The 14,607-nt window shown below is 52.9% G+C and overlaps 1 protein-coding gene across 1 annotated transcript; it reads right to left on the bottom strand.

The window, feature by feature from the left end:
* Positions 1–5,556: 5,556 nt before the first annotated feature.
* CLEC19A (C-type lectin domain containing 19A) lies at positions 5,557–14,566 on the bottom strand. Its single transcript, XM_042037340.1, has 5 exons — positions 14,433–14,566; positions 8,276–8,441; positions 7,688–7,781; positions 6,824–6,956; positions 5,557–6,082 (listed from the first exon to the last, which is right to left on the bottom strand). Exons 1-5 carry the CDS (start codon positions 14,539–14,541, stop codon positions 6,003–6,005), a joined length of 582 nt encoding a protein of 193 aa, XP_041893274.1. The 5' UTR covers positions 14,542–14,566; the 3' UTR covers positions 5,557–6,002.
* Positions 14,567–14,607: the final 41 nt, after the last annotated feature.

Here is a 14,607-nt window from a genome sequence, read left to right on the forward strand (position 1 = left end):
GATTAATAAAGGCCACGGCCCTTTCCTGTAAGCAGTTGCCCTCCACACTGATGAAATACAAAATTTAATTGCTTTAACCCATACTTCTGCTGTTTCCTTCCTCTCCCCCTGCCTGGGATCCTCATGTTCAGTGGCTGCTGAGTGCAGCCCGTGCTGGTGGTGGGAGGACAGGGGCAGCTGGCCATGATGGGGAGGAGATCCAGCAGCCCCCGTGCTCCACACGGGCACCTGTGCCAGGGCTGCTGAGCAGAGTGGGACCCCATGCACGTGTTACATCCTCATGTGGACAAGATGCACAGAACTTCTATCTACAGACCTGTCACAATGTTCTGCCTCGTAATTTAATTATCTCAACAAGACAAAAGAGGAGCTCATGGCAAGTGGCTTTTTGCTGCTAAGCAAATACTTGACAAGGAATGCTGAGCTCTTGAACAGCTGCTGGGTTGTGGGTCAATTGACTTTCAGGAACCCAGGGCCATTGAGTCTAAACAGCATCCAAAACAAAATAATTTTTTCTTCAGGATAAAAAGAGAAGCCTGCCCTATCCTCTCCTACAGCCACCCCTGAAAGCTCCAGCCAGCCCTGCAGCATCGTCCTTTCCCACTGCTCCACACTGAGTGCCAGTCTGCAATGCCAAAACCCAGTAAGCATTTAATCTGAGCTGGCATTTTTCCAAGCCTCAAAGTCTCCATGCACTCTGGAAACAGAGGATGGTGGTTATTCCTCTGTGAGCGGGATCACAGCCATCCCCTCTCAGCTGGTGGGTGCTGCTCCTGGGGCCCCTCCTGTCTTGTGGCTCTCACCTCCTCCCTTGAACACACAGGGACACAGCAATTCCTCAAAGTACCTTTGAGTTAAACCTCTTGCCTTCCTGCTGTGAGGCTGATTCTCAAGAACAGCCAGAGGAGGATATTTTGAGTCCTTTCCATGCAAGAAGACAGCTTCCTGTCAAGCCTTCCCCTGTCCCATCCTGAGCGTGGTCTCCCATGACAAGTCACTCAGATTTTATGTTAACCCAAGCAATGGCATGAAGACAAATGGATGTCAGAGGGGATGAGCAGAGCAAGCACCCTCTTCCTAGGCCAGGGGTATGTTCCTGGGTGTCTGTGGCAGGGATGCTGTCACAATGCACCCACACTCCAGCAGAGCTCCCATTCAGAAATCTGCTCGACAACGGCACCACTCGCTCCCTCACAGCCCTTGACAGACAGGGATTTGTTGGCGTCCTGACAAAGAGCTTCACAAACGAGGCAATCAGCAGCCCAGTATAATTTTCAAGAAATACAAATGAGCAAATATCTAGTTGCCATGGTAACCCTGAGAGCTGGACCCGGCTTTTTTTGGTAGATTCCCAAATGCAGCTACATTTTGCCAGCACAGCAGGAGCGCGGTGCCCAGGACCCCGCCTGGGGACAGCAGCCAGGATTGCTGAGCAGCATCAGCTCTTTCAGCATCAGCCCAGAACAGCCCTGTCCTCTCTGACCAGCTCCAGGTGCCCACAGCTGTGGATCCCTTCTCTCTCACGTCAGCTGCGCTCCGGCTCCGTCTCCTTCAAGGCTGACCGGCTTTCCGAGCAGGACCGCAGTGGGAATTGCATTCCCATCAGGTCTGGGCTTTGCCTCTGATCAGCGGCAGTTCTGGCAATTTGCACCCAGGAATGAAAGTTTCCAGCCAAGTTACTGAGCCCCAGCAAAGCCAAACCGGTTAATGGCAAACATAACCACTCTTTTTGGGTGGCCGTGCTGCAGAGCCCTGTGCCAAACAGGGACAGGGCCCACAGCCAGCTCTACCCACCAAGGCAATTTTCTCAGGAACCCTGGAAAGCCTTGGCCACAAAAGAGGAGACTTTTGGGGTACCAAAAGGGAACAGTCAAAAGCACACTGGGCCCTGGCATGAGCCAGCTCCTGTGCTGAGCCTGTCCCACCCCAGGGACCCCCAGCCTGGAGGAGCCCCCAGCAGCCATGAGCCTCTCCGAGGGGCACTGGTGCTGCTGGAAGTTTCACTGAGCTTTTGCAATTAGTTCAGGTGCCATTACACACCCACAGCTCCCAGGGCCTATAAACCCAGCTTGATTCTGCCACAGCCGAGCCCTTTGGCTGCCCAGGAGGAGATGCACTTCCCAGCAGGTTTGTCCCCACTGGCTCCCACTGTCCCGCTCGTTCCCTGGCAGCAGCAGGGAGCAGATGGTCTGAGGCAGGATGGGAAAGCCCTCCTGCAGAATGGCAGGGGCTTCTCAGTGCAGCCAACATCCACTGGGACCCGCACAGCACGGGGCCACATCCTGCTCGCCTTCCCCGTGCTCTGTGTCTCCCTGCCGTGGGATTTAACACCCACCCCATTGCACAGGTGGGTAACGTCATCTGTTACAGGGGCTCGTGGCTTGGGGGTTTTTTTGGTGCCTCACTGTTGCAGCCAGTCTGTAATGTACTCTCTGAGCTGCTCAAAGCATGTTTTTTGGTCCCGAGATATTTTTGTTCTCTGTCAAAGGGAACCACTCTGAGGCATCTTGGCCTCGGGGCAGGAGCTGAGACACTGCTCAGGCAATTAAATCCAAGGGAAAAGCACAAGAAAAAGCTCATGATTCAGCTGTGCAGCCCTTATCCTCCCAGTCATTTATGGGGAAAAAAAAAGTCTTAACCGAATTAATAGAGGAAAGGACAGCCCAGCCCAGCCCAGCCAGGCGTCGGAGCAGTCAAGACAATCACCGGGGAGGAAAACCCTGGCCAGGCCGTGCCAGGGCAGCCCCAGCGTGCCAATAAGCTGTGACATCCATCTCCTGTACGGCAACATCCAGCAGCATGTCTCAGGAAATAACCATAATAGGGATAAAAGGAATCAAAAGGTCAGAGGTGCCCATCTCTCCCCACTGCCATGCCAGGGCTGGGGGCAATATTGCCTCTACAGCTCACAAATAGGGTACAGGAGGGTAAAGACTATTTAGGTTCACTCCCAGGCTACATCACACACTGTTCTCACTTACCCCAGCTTTCATGCATTACAAAAGAAGGTGTTCAACTCCTAAGAAAATCAGTGTCGCAAAAAGACCCCCAGGAATCAGTCACTTGCAAGTGATGTGCAGGAGAGGTGTCAGTCCTGCTGCTGCCAGGTTTCCCACTGCCTGCACCACAGAGCGAGTCAGAAGGGAGAAATTCAAGATAACAAGGGAGTGAGGGGTTATGGGACAAGGAGAACAAAAAAATAAAGAAGTTCAACCTGGAGAGCTGGAGCTGCTCCAGGCCATGCAGAGTCTGGAACCGTCCATGCCGAGAGAAAGGGCGTGGCCCATCTTTCATCAAGCCAGATCCACTAGAAGTTCATTAAGGAGGTGAAAACTCCTGTTGTTTTCTGAATTTTATTTGATTACTGTGAAACAGAAGACACTGGCAAGGACAGAGGGTTGATTTTTAAGTAAGGACCCTGGAGCCAAAGGAGAAAGACAGGGGGGGTTGGGAAACAAAGCCCCTATTAACTTTGGTCCTGACTTTCAGGTCATGCATGTTCAGTTCTTTTTACCTGGAAATGAAGATGTTAATTGGAGGTGACAGCTTTCATTGGGCTCCCCATTAGCAATATTTTCAACCACAGTAGGGCTCGGGTCTTCAAACGCTTTCCCAAGGGAAGGTTTTAACCTTTCTTTTGAAACATCTCGTACCACTTGCAGGGAAAAAAGACAGTTGTTTGGCTCGAGGCATACCAATCCCCGGCCGTGGTGAACTCCCAGCTCCTCTGAACAGGAGACACGGGAGAAACAGGGAAAACAAAGTGGGGAGAGGCAGCCAGGAGCCGCGCTGGGCACCGTGCGGCAGCACCTCAGCATCTCGCATCTCGCATCTCGCATCTCGATGGGTGGCTGCCCATCCACACCCGATGCCGGGGGCACGGGCTCGGGCACGGCCAGCCCGGGGGCTCTGGGCTGGGCTGGCCCCACTGCCTGTGCTGGGACTGAGCTCTGCCACCGAGACGGGACCGCACCTCAGTGCATCACACACGTCCTGCACCACCCCTGGGGCCTCAAACCCTCTTCTGCCACAGACCACATCAACTTTTTCCAGCTCGTTGGATCCAAGAGCTTTCCTTTTAAGCAGCTGGTTTCTTTACATACTGTTATTATCCACATATAATTTATTATTTTCAGGTGAAACAAAAGCCTCTAGAAAATACATCCAGTGCTGAAATCCAGAACTGAAAACTACACAAATGGCTAACTTTTCATATAAATATATGAATGGTGTGTATATACATTTTTAAAATCCAATAAAAAATAGTTTCATTTATATGTATTACCCATTTATATAAATATTCTTATATATAAAAGTCCATAATCAGGGATGACAGCACTTTCTTATTTTAGAGACTTCCTCCAGCACACACATTCCACTTACAACACCATTATTACCCCACCAAATTTTCCAGTTTCTCTCCAAGTGAAAACATACCTTAGCTGAAAGCTCCACTGCCATCTGAGGAAGCAGCTCCAAGCTCCCAGCAGAGCCTCAGCTGCTGACCTCAATTGCATCTAGTGTGACCACTCCGGAAAGTCTTAGTTTTGGAATGCTATGTTTCTAAGATGGTGGCATCAAGGGGGGCCAGACAGTTTTATGACAATGCTTTACTCATCTTTGCAGGCAGCAGCTGAGGTGGAGCAGGCCCTGGGGCTTTGCCGGAGCAGGGACAAAAGGGACTCAAGGCTCCCAGGAGAGGGCAAGGAGCCCCTCTGCACAGGGCTCCTTGCAAAGCCACCTGGATGCTCCAGGGCTGTGAGAGATCAGAATTCACCCCAGGGCTCCCTGGGGAGCACTGGATTTACTGCGTCTGGCTGGGTCCAGCAGTGCCCTTGGAGCTGCATCCCCTGAAGGAGAAGCGCCTTTTTGCCTGGATGGTGCTGCCCTTCCCTTGGGCCCTGGCACCAGCACAGCCCCGCTTGCACCCAAACCCTGCAAACGAGCCCTCGTCCAAGGAGGAGTGTCCCCTCTCACTGAGCAGGTCAAACAAGGCACACAGCAGCTGCCACAGCCATGCACTCCTCCCCAGAATCATTTACCTGGAAGACAGAAGTGCTTCTGCGGTGCCAGTGCAGCAGAGCACGTCAGCGAGGGCTTAGGGAAGAAACATCATCTCACTAGGAAACAGGGCTGCAGCAAACCCTGCGAGCTCTCCCCACCCCGGACAGGGTGTGAGGGTGGGCTGGCCCCCAGCTGGGGTCTGTCAGCCCCTCACTTGCCCTCCAGCTGACCCAGTCCTCTGGAAGCAGCCAGGGCCAGACCCTGCTCACCTGCCAGGATGCTGCCGAGCTGTGGGGCACTGACTGGCCCCCCACACCCTCCACGGTCACTCTGTGTTTGCTGGGGGCCAGGCAAAGGGCAGGGTGACCACACAGGCTACCCCAAAAAACAGCCAGGGTCAATAAAATAAACTTTCCCAGGCAGCTGCTTCCCCTCAACACACCTCTGTAATACAGAGCAGGCTGGGGAAAAAATAACTTCTTCCACATGAAACCCCAAGTCCCCAGGGAGTCACTGCTACTCCAGTGCAAGAAAGAGAGCGGAGCCTCCACCTGCTGTTTGCCGTTTATTTTAGCAGAGAGGAAAATAACATGGACAAGAGGCATTTTGCATAACTTAACAGAAAACAACACTTTTCCTCCACTCTTTGCAGATCAACAGGCAAAAGCATTTCCTACACATGGCTATTTTTGGGTGCTAACAGTTTGGTGTATTGGTAAAATCATGGGCTTCCTCTAACACGCTGTGATAGTCGATCTGAAATCCAAAGCCAGACTCAGGCTTGGGGGCTCCTTTGCTGTTGAATGTAGCTCCTGTCAGTGCTGAGTGCCAGGTTCATCCCCACCACACTCCCAGGAGGGATTTTGCAGCCAGGGACTGGCTGGGGATCCAAGCAGCTCCAAGGCTCTCCCAACCCATGCCATGCCCTGACTGCTCTTGCCTGGCACAGCTGGAGAGGTGACCCAAAATGAAGGGGGGTGTGGGCAGCACCAGCAGCCTCAGTCCAGGGCCAGTGAGGGAATCTTGCAGACGAAGGGGAAGGCTCTGCCACAGGCGTTGTCATTCCAGGAGCGCAGTGCTACCCCCCAAAAAACAAGGCATTAGCTGAAAAAAGGCAAAAGGAGGGAACCCTGCACTGCCCTTGGGACCAGGACCCCCTGCCATTGTGGGAGGCTTTCTCTGGATGTGCTCCCATTTGTGCCACTCACAGTCATGCTTCCTTCCAGCATCCCCCTCCCCATCTGGGGGATGTGGGAGGGGAGGCCGGGCCCCAGCTTGGACTCGGTAGTGGAGGGGCAGCTGCAAATGCAGTCCTGTACCCCCAAAATTATCAGCAGGCTGCCCGTGGACAGGACATTCAGGTACAGCGGGGGGGTCTGGACACACCTGGCTGGTGAAATGGGATTTTTGCACAGGCAGGGTCTTGTCCCACTTCAGGGAGATGCCCTGGCCCCAGCGTGGGAGAGAAAAGCTGGCAAACCAATGAGTGTTTCCACGGGTTTCCCGTGTGGGAGGGGAAATGGGAAAATCTGACCTTCGACTAAATTTGGTAATTCTTCAAGGCAGCTGATGCTCCTGTCCTGCTGCTAATATGGGAGAGGGAGATGGGCTGGGAGCAGAGGGAAAATGAGTATGTGTGCATGTATGTACATGGTGAAAGGGAAAATACACCTTTTCACTGTAAAGAAAAAAGAAAATAATACTAAAAAATTAAAATGCAAATCCTCTGCCTGCCAGCAACCTCTTCAGAAAAGCAGGAGCCACGGTGGATTGAATTTATTGACATGCAAATAACACTGAGGGTGCCCTGGGCACTCACCGCTGCTGTGCCTGTACCAGATCTGCACGCAGTCCTCCTCCTCCGGGATGGAGTGGATCCCATCGTCAGGCTGGCTGCCATCCCAGTAGTGGTAGTCGTAGGAGGAGCCATCTGTCCACTCAAAGTGACCCTCCTGGCATGAGACCAGTGGAGAAAGGCCGTCTGCAGAGGGTGGGAGGCCTACTCCCATGTAGTCCCCACCCCATTCCCAGTGAAACACAGCCCAGGGACATGGGGAGAGACTGTCACCACTCAGCAAAGGCCAAACAGCTCCTTTGGGTTTTACAACTGGAAACTTGCCAAGAACAGCCCCAGATTTTGAAGTGCTCTCACCAGGGGAAGCCCAGAAATTAAATCTATGTATTTTTTAACACCCCCACCCAGTTCTGTGTTCCTTGTCCTCTTTATTTTCCATTCCTTTTCCAGTATCTACAAAAAATTTGCTGACAAGAGACTGTTCTCCTGATGGTCTCCATTTTTCTTTCTAACATATTAGACTATATATTTCCAACATGTCAGCTTTCAAAAGTCACAGAGTATCACAAGAGGGCAATGGAACTTGGTGATTTTTGACACTGAAGACCTTTTCAGTTTATTTGCTCTTCTTAGATCAGCAGAACAATACTCTTTCTGTTAATCCAGTAATAAAACGTGGTATGAATAATTACTGATTAATCTACTAATTCTAGTAAGACTTCTCTTTTAAAAGCAGACTGGAATGGGTGAAATGACAACTTTCTCTCCGTGCTGCACCACAGACTCTGTGCCACCTCCTGATTAAAGAGGGTATAAGGGACAAAGAAGAAAACACAGAGAGGTGAATTTTTCAAAGCCATTTCCCACATGGCTACAGGGAGTTCCCACCTGCCGAAGGTCGTTGAGCCCCGTCCAGATGTCGGTGGGGATGCCGGGCACGCGGCTGTTCACCAGGTCGTACACAAAGACGTTTTCTTCCCAGCTGGCAAACAGAGCGATACGGGGCCATCAAGAGATGTGTCAGCAAATGGTCAGGCGTGTCCCTAAGCGTTCCCCCTACCACAGGACCCGGGGCCAAATGGGTCCCCCTCTTACTGCTGGCGATTACTTTCCTGGGTCTGTGCAAGAGCAGCGTAGTGTTGGTGAGAGCTGGGGGAGAGGGCATAGGGAAAAAGCCTGTGTAATTGTGTTGTACTTCTATCCCTTTTTCAAGAGTGAAAAACACAGTTCGGGGAAACTTAGGGAGTATTATGCCAGTTTTCCTGCCAGTCCAGGAATAGGCACTTATTTTCTATGTCGCCTTTGTGTGACCAGTGCACCAGACTTGACTGGGCCGCTGCTGCAGAGGGATTTGTAGGCTGGAACATGAGCCTGCAGCTCACACAGAGGTTGTGCTGAGGGAATGGGACTTTGCCCCCAATTTCCTCCCTCCCCAGGCTGTGTCAGTGTGGGATGACATGTTTCTGCACACCTCACCTGTGGATGGAGGCCAGCTTGGCTGATCTGATGCCAATGGAGAACTCGGCGCAGTAGAGGTCGGCTTCAGCCCAGGTTTTATTGACGGGGAAGTACCGGTAGCAGTGACCCTCGTACTCTGTCCAGAAGAGTGGGCAGGAGTAGGCGTGGACAGGCTCGGGCATGGCTGGGGGCAGAGCACAGGACATCCAGCAGCTGGTGGTGAGACAGCTTGGCCGGACAGCTGAGCAGGTGGTGGAGGCAGCAGTGCCCAGCCCTGCTCCCCCACCTCAGCCAGGCAAATAACCACCAAACGCATGCAGGGAAAACCCAACTGATGCAGGAGACGTGCAAAAGTTTGCAAAAGTCAAAACACATTTAGAACAAGTTGTGGGTTCCTCAATTCTAGCATTTGTCTAAACCAGGAAGGGCATTCCAAGCCAGTCTGACATCACTTTAGGTAGAGGATGCTTAAAATAAAGGCACCGACATTTGCTACTGGGAAAACCAAGATAAGGGTTCCTCTCTCCTCTATCAGCAGCAGCAGAGCCGCCGTGCTGGGATGGGGGCTGACAGCCAGGGCTGCAGGGCCATGGCCGTGTTCTGCCCTCCTGCAAGGACAGCCTGCAGCTCCTCCCTCCAAGGAACCCCCCCATGCCCTGTGGCTGGGCTGGGATGCAGCCGTGCACGTAGACACTGGATCCCAGCCCCAGGAGCAGCCGGCCAGGCGCGCGTGCCGCCGGCAGCGGTGCCAGCCTATCTGCCTCCCGCCAACAGATAAGAGCCGGGGCCACGCAGCTGCTCCTCCTCCCCTGCCGCTTGTCAGCACAGTGGGGAAGTTGCCCCAAAAGAGGCCGTTGTGGGGGCAGCACGTCCTTCTGCAGCCTTTGCAGTTGCCGCTGTCGCAACACGGCAGCGGCATTAACACCTTGCTCCAACCTCCTCCATGTCCTGCTCCCCCTCCTGTGGGGAGGATGCAGCACTCGGGAGCCTCAAATCTTGGGGCACATAGACTTAACTCTCTCAGCTGCTGGTTTGTGAATGTGGGGGAACTGCCAGCTCCCCCTGAGCCAGCTCCCACATCGCCACGGAGTCGTGGTCCGGGGTCAGGGCTGCTGTCGAAGCGAGTGGGGCAGTGGGCAAGGTGGGTGTGCAGGGGGTGCTGGCAGACGTCAGATGCCATCAGACTATCCAAGCAGGTAACAGGCTCAAGCCCAGAGAGGTCAGGGTGGTGCCTCCGGTACTGAGGGGCCGGGGGAATGGCTTTCCCCAAGGGTGGGAAGAGCAAAACCCTGCCAACAGCAGCGAGGGATGTGGCTGTGGCAAGGGAAGCAACAGTGTGGAGAAAAAGAGAGGCAAGGTGAATCCAAAGCAGCTGTTGTGAGCATTCATAGAGCCAAATCCCTCTCTGTGCCAGTGCTGGCAGCTCTGGGTGGTAATTTCATCTTTCATCAGCTCTTTCCACATGGGGATCTCTGAGTGCTCTACAAACAGCCGCCAGCCAGCCCACAGGTCCCTGCTGTCACACCCCCCCAGGAGACAAACCGCAAATGCAAAGTCTTTTTTTCCTCCTGAGCAAGGCCAAGTCAACTGCCAAGCCCTGTGGGGGTGTCACCCCATCAACCTGCCTTGGGACCCCCAGCCATCCCTGCAGAGGAGCTGAGACTGAGGGCAGCTCTGCACCCTACAGCAACAAACCCCTGAGGGGCTCTCCCATCCTCATCAGCACTAATTATGGGCTATGGGGGAAAAAGATAAGGCCTGCTGAGCTGGAAGAGCTTTTGGGGAGAGTGGGTAAGATGCAGCCAGCTCTGTGGTGGTGCAGAGTTCAGCTCTGTGAGTCACACCTGGCCATACTTGCACTGGGAAAAACCTTAGAACAGCCCTAGGAAATGCAAATTATTTTACTGTAGCAATAGAGCTGGACCAGGAACTCCGAGAGCTGATGTGATTCCTGGGAGCCAAGCCCCCTCCCCCCATGATGCTGGCCAGGGTTCCCTGTCTCCCCCAAAACCAAAGCAGAACAAGGGAAGAGGGTCAAACCTACAGTATGAGGCTTCAGCTTTACAACCAGGTCACAGGTGAGGCATGTACCCCCACTAAGGACAGGGCTGGGACCTGGTTCTGGCTTGCAGACACTCCAGGTTACTGTTCCTTCCTGCCGAGGACAGCCTAGAGGTCTGTGCCAGACAGGCACCACCAGCTGCCCCAGCAACTGGGATTTTATTATAGTGCCTTGACAAAATCCTCACCTCTGTCAGCGTGGTGGCAAAATTCACAGGGCTTAACCCAGCAGCATCCCCAGCAAACGGAGCATTCACTCCTGAGTGCTAATTGCAGTGGGTGTCCCAGTGTCCTGGCTCAAAGCCAGCCCATGGGCACCCCAATTGCCAGGGAAAATCACCCTCATGTTTGTTCAGAGCAGCTGAAACCGAGTCAGAAACTGAGACAGTCCTTCTTTGTTATTCCATACTGGTTCCCATTAGGTAGCATTAATTTGACGAGCTTCAGTGAACCAGAGGTGCCTGAAGGAATTTAAGGTTAAATATACCAAAAAGGAAAATATGGGAGGTCAGCTTTTAATTAGCATCTTTTCTGTTAGGTCAGGATCAGAGGCTTTGGCTGTCTCTTTGGAGGAGAACTACTGGTCCCAGTTTTTCAGGCAGGAACAACCAGGGGAGCTGCTTTATTTGGAAGATTTGTAGCAGAAAGATCATAAGAAATCTGATGTAGGATTGTGAGTACAGGGGCTTACTCATGGCTCTCCAGGAAAGCCTCGCAACCCAAGCCAGCAGCTGTGTGTGGTATTTTCATCTAGAAGGGGACAGGGGAAGCATTTGGGGGCTTTTTAGACCCGATCCTCACTTTTAAGCACGCCAGCAAAACATCACCCTGGCAGCATCAGCTCCTCCACACTGGGCAGGAGCAGCACAGCCAGTGCCTGCAGGATGGCAGGTCAGTCCATCCCTTTGTCTCCAAATTCCTGGTGAAAAATGATGGCAAGAATCCTTTCTCCCTTTGCTTATTTACAGTGCAGCAGTTTTAAGGGCAGGACCATGTTTTAATGCAGCACCAGCAAAATAGATGTCCAGACTTGGCTGAGGATAAGATTCAGATCAAGCAGCTGTTACTAACTCAGAAAAGCTGGAAAACAAATATTTGGGGTCACAAATAAAGTTTTGTGCTCTCTGCATTTGTGTCAGTGCCAAATTGGAGGTTTTTTATTTATTTAGTGTAGAACCACCAGAAAAAACACTTATCAAAATCTTACAGAAGCTGGCACTGCTCTGCCAAAAAAGTTTCACTTCCCCAACTGGCCTATTTCCAACTAGAAATAATTAACTGAGAAAATCCTAGCCAGTTTCACAAGGGTTTCTTTTCATTTCAGGATGCTACTGGGAAAAAACCTACCACCAGCTGCATGACTCCCCATGGACTCAGCTGGTGAAGAGCAGGTTTACCCCTGAAAACTTCATCCCAAGGAGCAATGCTGCCTCACTTCCAGGGATTTGTAGGTTTGAGATGCGAAATCTGGGGCTAGGACAAGGCTGGCAAGAGATGCCCAGGCAAGGAGGGCTCCTGAGGGGCTGCAGCTCTGTCAAAGAGTTTTGGACAGCAGACCAGCTCAGGTCAGTGCTGGCAGCAGATGCTCTTCTTGCTGCAGAGCATCAAAGAGCTCCATTTCATGAACAGCTGACAGCTTTCCTCAAACCTTAGAGGTGCTAGGAGACACCTCCCTTGGCACATCCATAAGCTAATGCTGCCATCTGACCTGAAAAGGCAAGTGAACCTCTTCAGCTCCTGGCAAGCAGCTGGGTTTGGAGAGTGTCCATCAACGCCCCACAGGCTCATCTGAAATTAATGTCAACGGAGAAGAGCTGAGGAGATCCCAGTCATGTGGAAGTCTGGGTCCTTCCCAGGGCAGAGCCCCTCCACCGGGATCTGAGGGCTGTGGTGGTGAGAGTGAGGGATGGGCAGTGCTCCCGGCTGGCAGAGCTGGGGCTCAGCACCAGGACCCTGGTGCTCACCAACACCGAGCCACCTCTCACCAGCTCAGGCCACGGGGAGGGCCAGCAGCAGGGCTTTACCCAGGGCTGGCACTGCTGGAGCTCTGGGGAGTGAGAGGGGATGGGTGAGACAACAGGGCTGGGACAGGGGACCCCCAGAACCCACCCCCAGGATGACTTCAGCAGGAACTGCCTGTGGCTAAGCTGGGGTGAGCCAGATGTCCATCCCACCACATCCTCTTGTTATAAACATAGATTATAATATTGGCTTCTCGCAAAGTATTAAGGTAGGTACTATACAATGTTAGAAATGCTTTTTTGCTGTGTGGATGTAGTTTTCTCTCTTTTTAGCAAGAATGTTAGCAAGTGTGAGCAAGTAAGAGAACCTCCAACAGAGGATGAGGCCCGAGAAGCTGCTGATCAACACTTTGTCCAGAGAACAAAAGGGCCCAAAGGCTGCTCTGCCCGGAGAACGGGCGGCCAGGAGAGTCCGAGAGCCGCTATCACCGCTCTGCCCGGGGGGCAAAGAGGCCCAAAGCTGCAATCAGCCCTGACTGTCTGGAGAATTAAGAGATCCACCCCACCATCGACTCTTACCTAGCGGGCCCAACCCCAAGAATCAAAAGAAATAAAACCACAAGGTTTTATAGCATGCTCTAAAAAGGCGGACCCAGGGAGTGGCCATGCAGAACAGCTCCGGGAAAAGTTTGAATATGAATAGAGAACAGACAGTAAAAATGGTATAAAAAGGACTCACCTCGGGCATCAGGTGTGCTCTTGGCAGAGCGCCACGGCACCCGGCCGTTCTCCCTTTGCTTTATTTTATGTGTCTCTTATTGTGTTTTTATTAAACTTTTTAAATTCTCACAGGAGAGTGAACCTCGTTTTTCACACTATTGAGTAAACCCACAGAATAAGCATTTAAACAGGGGGGTTGGTGGGCAGGAGCATGTGGCAAGGGCTAAGACAGTGCTGCTGTGTGATGTTGGGGTGCCTCAACTCACCCACGGCTTTAGAAGCAAGTCCTCAAGCCCTGACATTATAGTCAGCATGGACAAACAATGCCACCTTCATGTTACTTGCAATATTTGTCTTTCATTAACAGATGAAAGAGCCTCACACTGAGCACCCACCTTCGAAGGAAGCGATGAGGAGGACTCTGGTCTCCGTGTATCTGGGGGTTGTTTGGAGCTGCAGGGGATGGTATGTCCACTGATGGACACGAATCTCATAACTGGGCAATAGTTTACACACCCAGAAGTGTTTTTAAGGCACATCTCACAAGTTTCCAAGTAAAATATTAAACATCAGTTGAAGCGCATTGCGAGGGACATCCTCTCACACCGAGGGCTTCGCTTTTTCAAATTCTTTAATGAAACCAAGCTGGTTTTACCACTTCAAATCCTCTGCCAGGTATGTTTGGAGTTGTGAGGCTACAGCCAATACTGGCAGCAGCACGCCTGCAGCTGGCACTGACAGATAGGAGCTATCTTGCAGAGCTTTTCCCTCCTTAATTAGTTTTGGCAAAGCTCCCACAGATTAGGCGTCTGGCAGGAAAGCCAGGCTTGTATCGATCCCTTTTCTCACGATCTCACTGCACAGCACTTAAGGACTCCCTTTCCACTCACAGTCCCAATAAACCTAAAAGGGTTCAAACAAACTTGGAGCAGCAACTCTCACTTGCACCAACGGCGTGAAAAAGTTTGGAAGAAACCTAAGTGACATACAGCAGCAGCTCGGAGCAAAGAAGGGGAATAAGGGAGAATCCCGTATTTGTTGCACACGCAGTTAAGTGTGAATAAACGAGGAGCCCCGATGGCCCTCGGCCTGTCCGGCGGGGCCGCATGGCCACAGCCCCGCACCCTTCGTGTGCGTGCCCGGCGCAGCGGCTCCGAGCCACGGCAGCGCCTGCTGCCAAAGACCACAGAGCTGACCCGACACACCGAAACAAAGCCAGCCCGGAGACCTTTGGCATCCCGAGGAGAAGGACCGCAGTTGCCCTTGGCACGTCCCCATGGTGAAGAAGAAAGCTGATTTCAAAGAAAGTCAGGGATTTCTGGAGCGGCCGGAGAAGGGGGAAGCCAGCTGCCGGCCCTGCGGGAGGCACACACGCTCCTTCCCCACGGCCACCATGGCCGACTAAATCCCCGCGGCCACCGCCGAGCACCCACCTTGGCTGATCTTGATGTTGGTCTGGGGGAAGGCCTGGGCGGCCAGCAGGGCGGCGGCCAGCAGGGCGGCGGCCAGCAGCCCGCACACCGCCCGCTGCCCGCTGCCCATGGCCGGAGCGCCGGGCACCGCCTGCGCTGCCGGCTCCGCCGCGGGGCCCGTCGGGCGCGGGGGTCG

The sequence above is a fragment of the Corvus kubaryi genome, unplaced genomic scaffold, assembly GCF_017639235.1.
Source record: "Corvus kubaryi isolate FWS band 111438036 unplaced genomic scaffold, C.kubaryi_AGA036_p1.0 37387, whole genome shotgun sequence".
NCBI lineage: Eukaryota > Metazoa > Chordata > Aves > Passeriformes > Corvidae > Corvus > Corvus kubaryi.

Bases quoted from the DNA above. Each gene is read 5' to 3' on its own strand.
- CLEC19A (XM_042037340.1), bottom strand. From the start codon at position 14,541: ATGGGCAGCGGGCAGCGGGCGGTGTGCGGGCTGCTGGCCGCCGCCCTG. The intron at 6,957-7,687 runs GTGGGAACTCCC...GTCTCATGCCAG, and splicing joins GGCTCAACGACCTTCGGCAG to GAGGGTCACTTTGAGTGGAC. The intron at 6,083-6,823 runs GTGAGTGCCCAG...TTTGGGGGGTAG, and splicing joins CTGGTACAGGCACAGCAGCG to CACTGCGCTCCTGGAATGAC.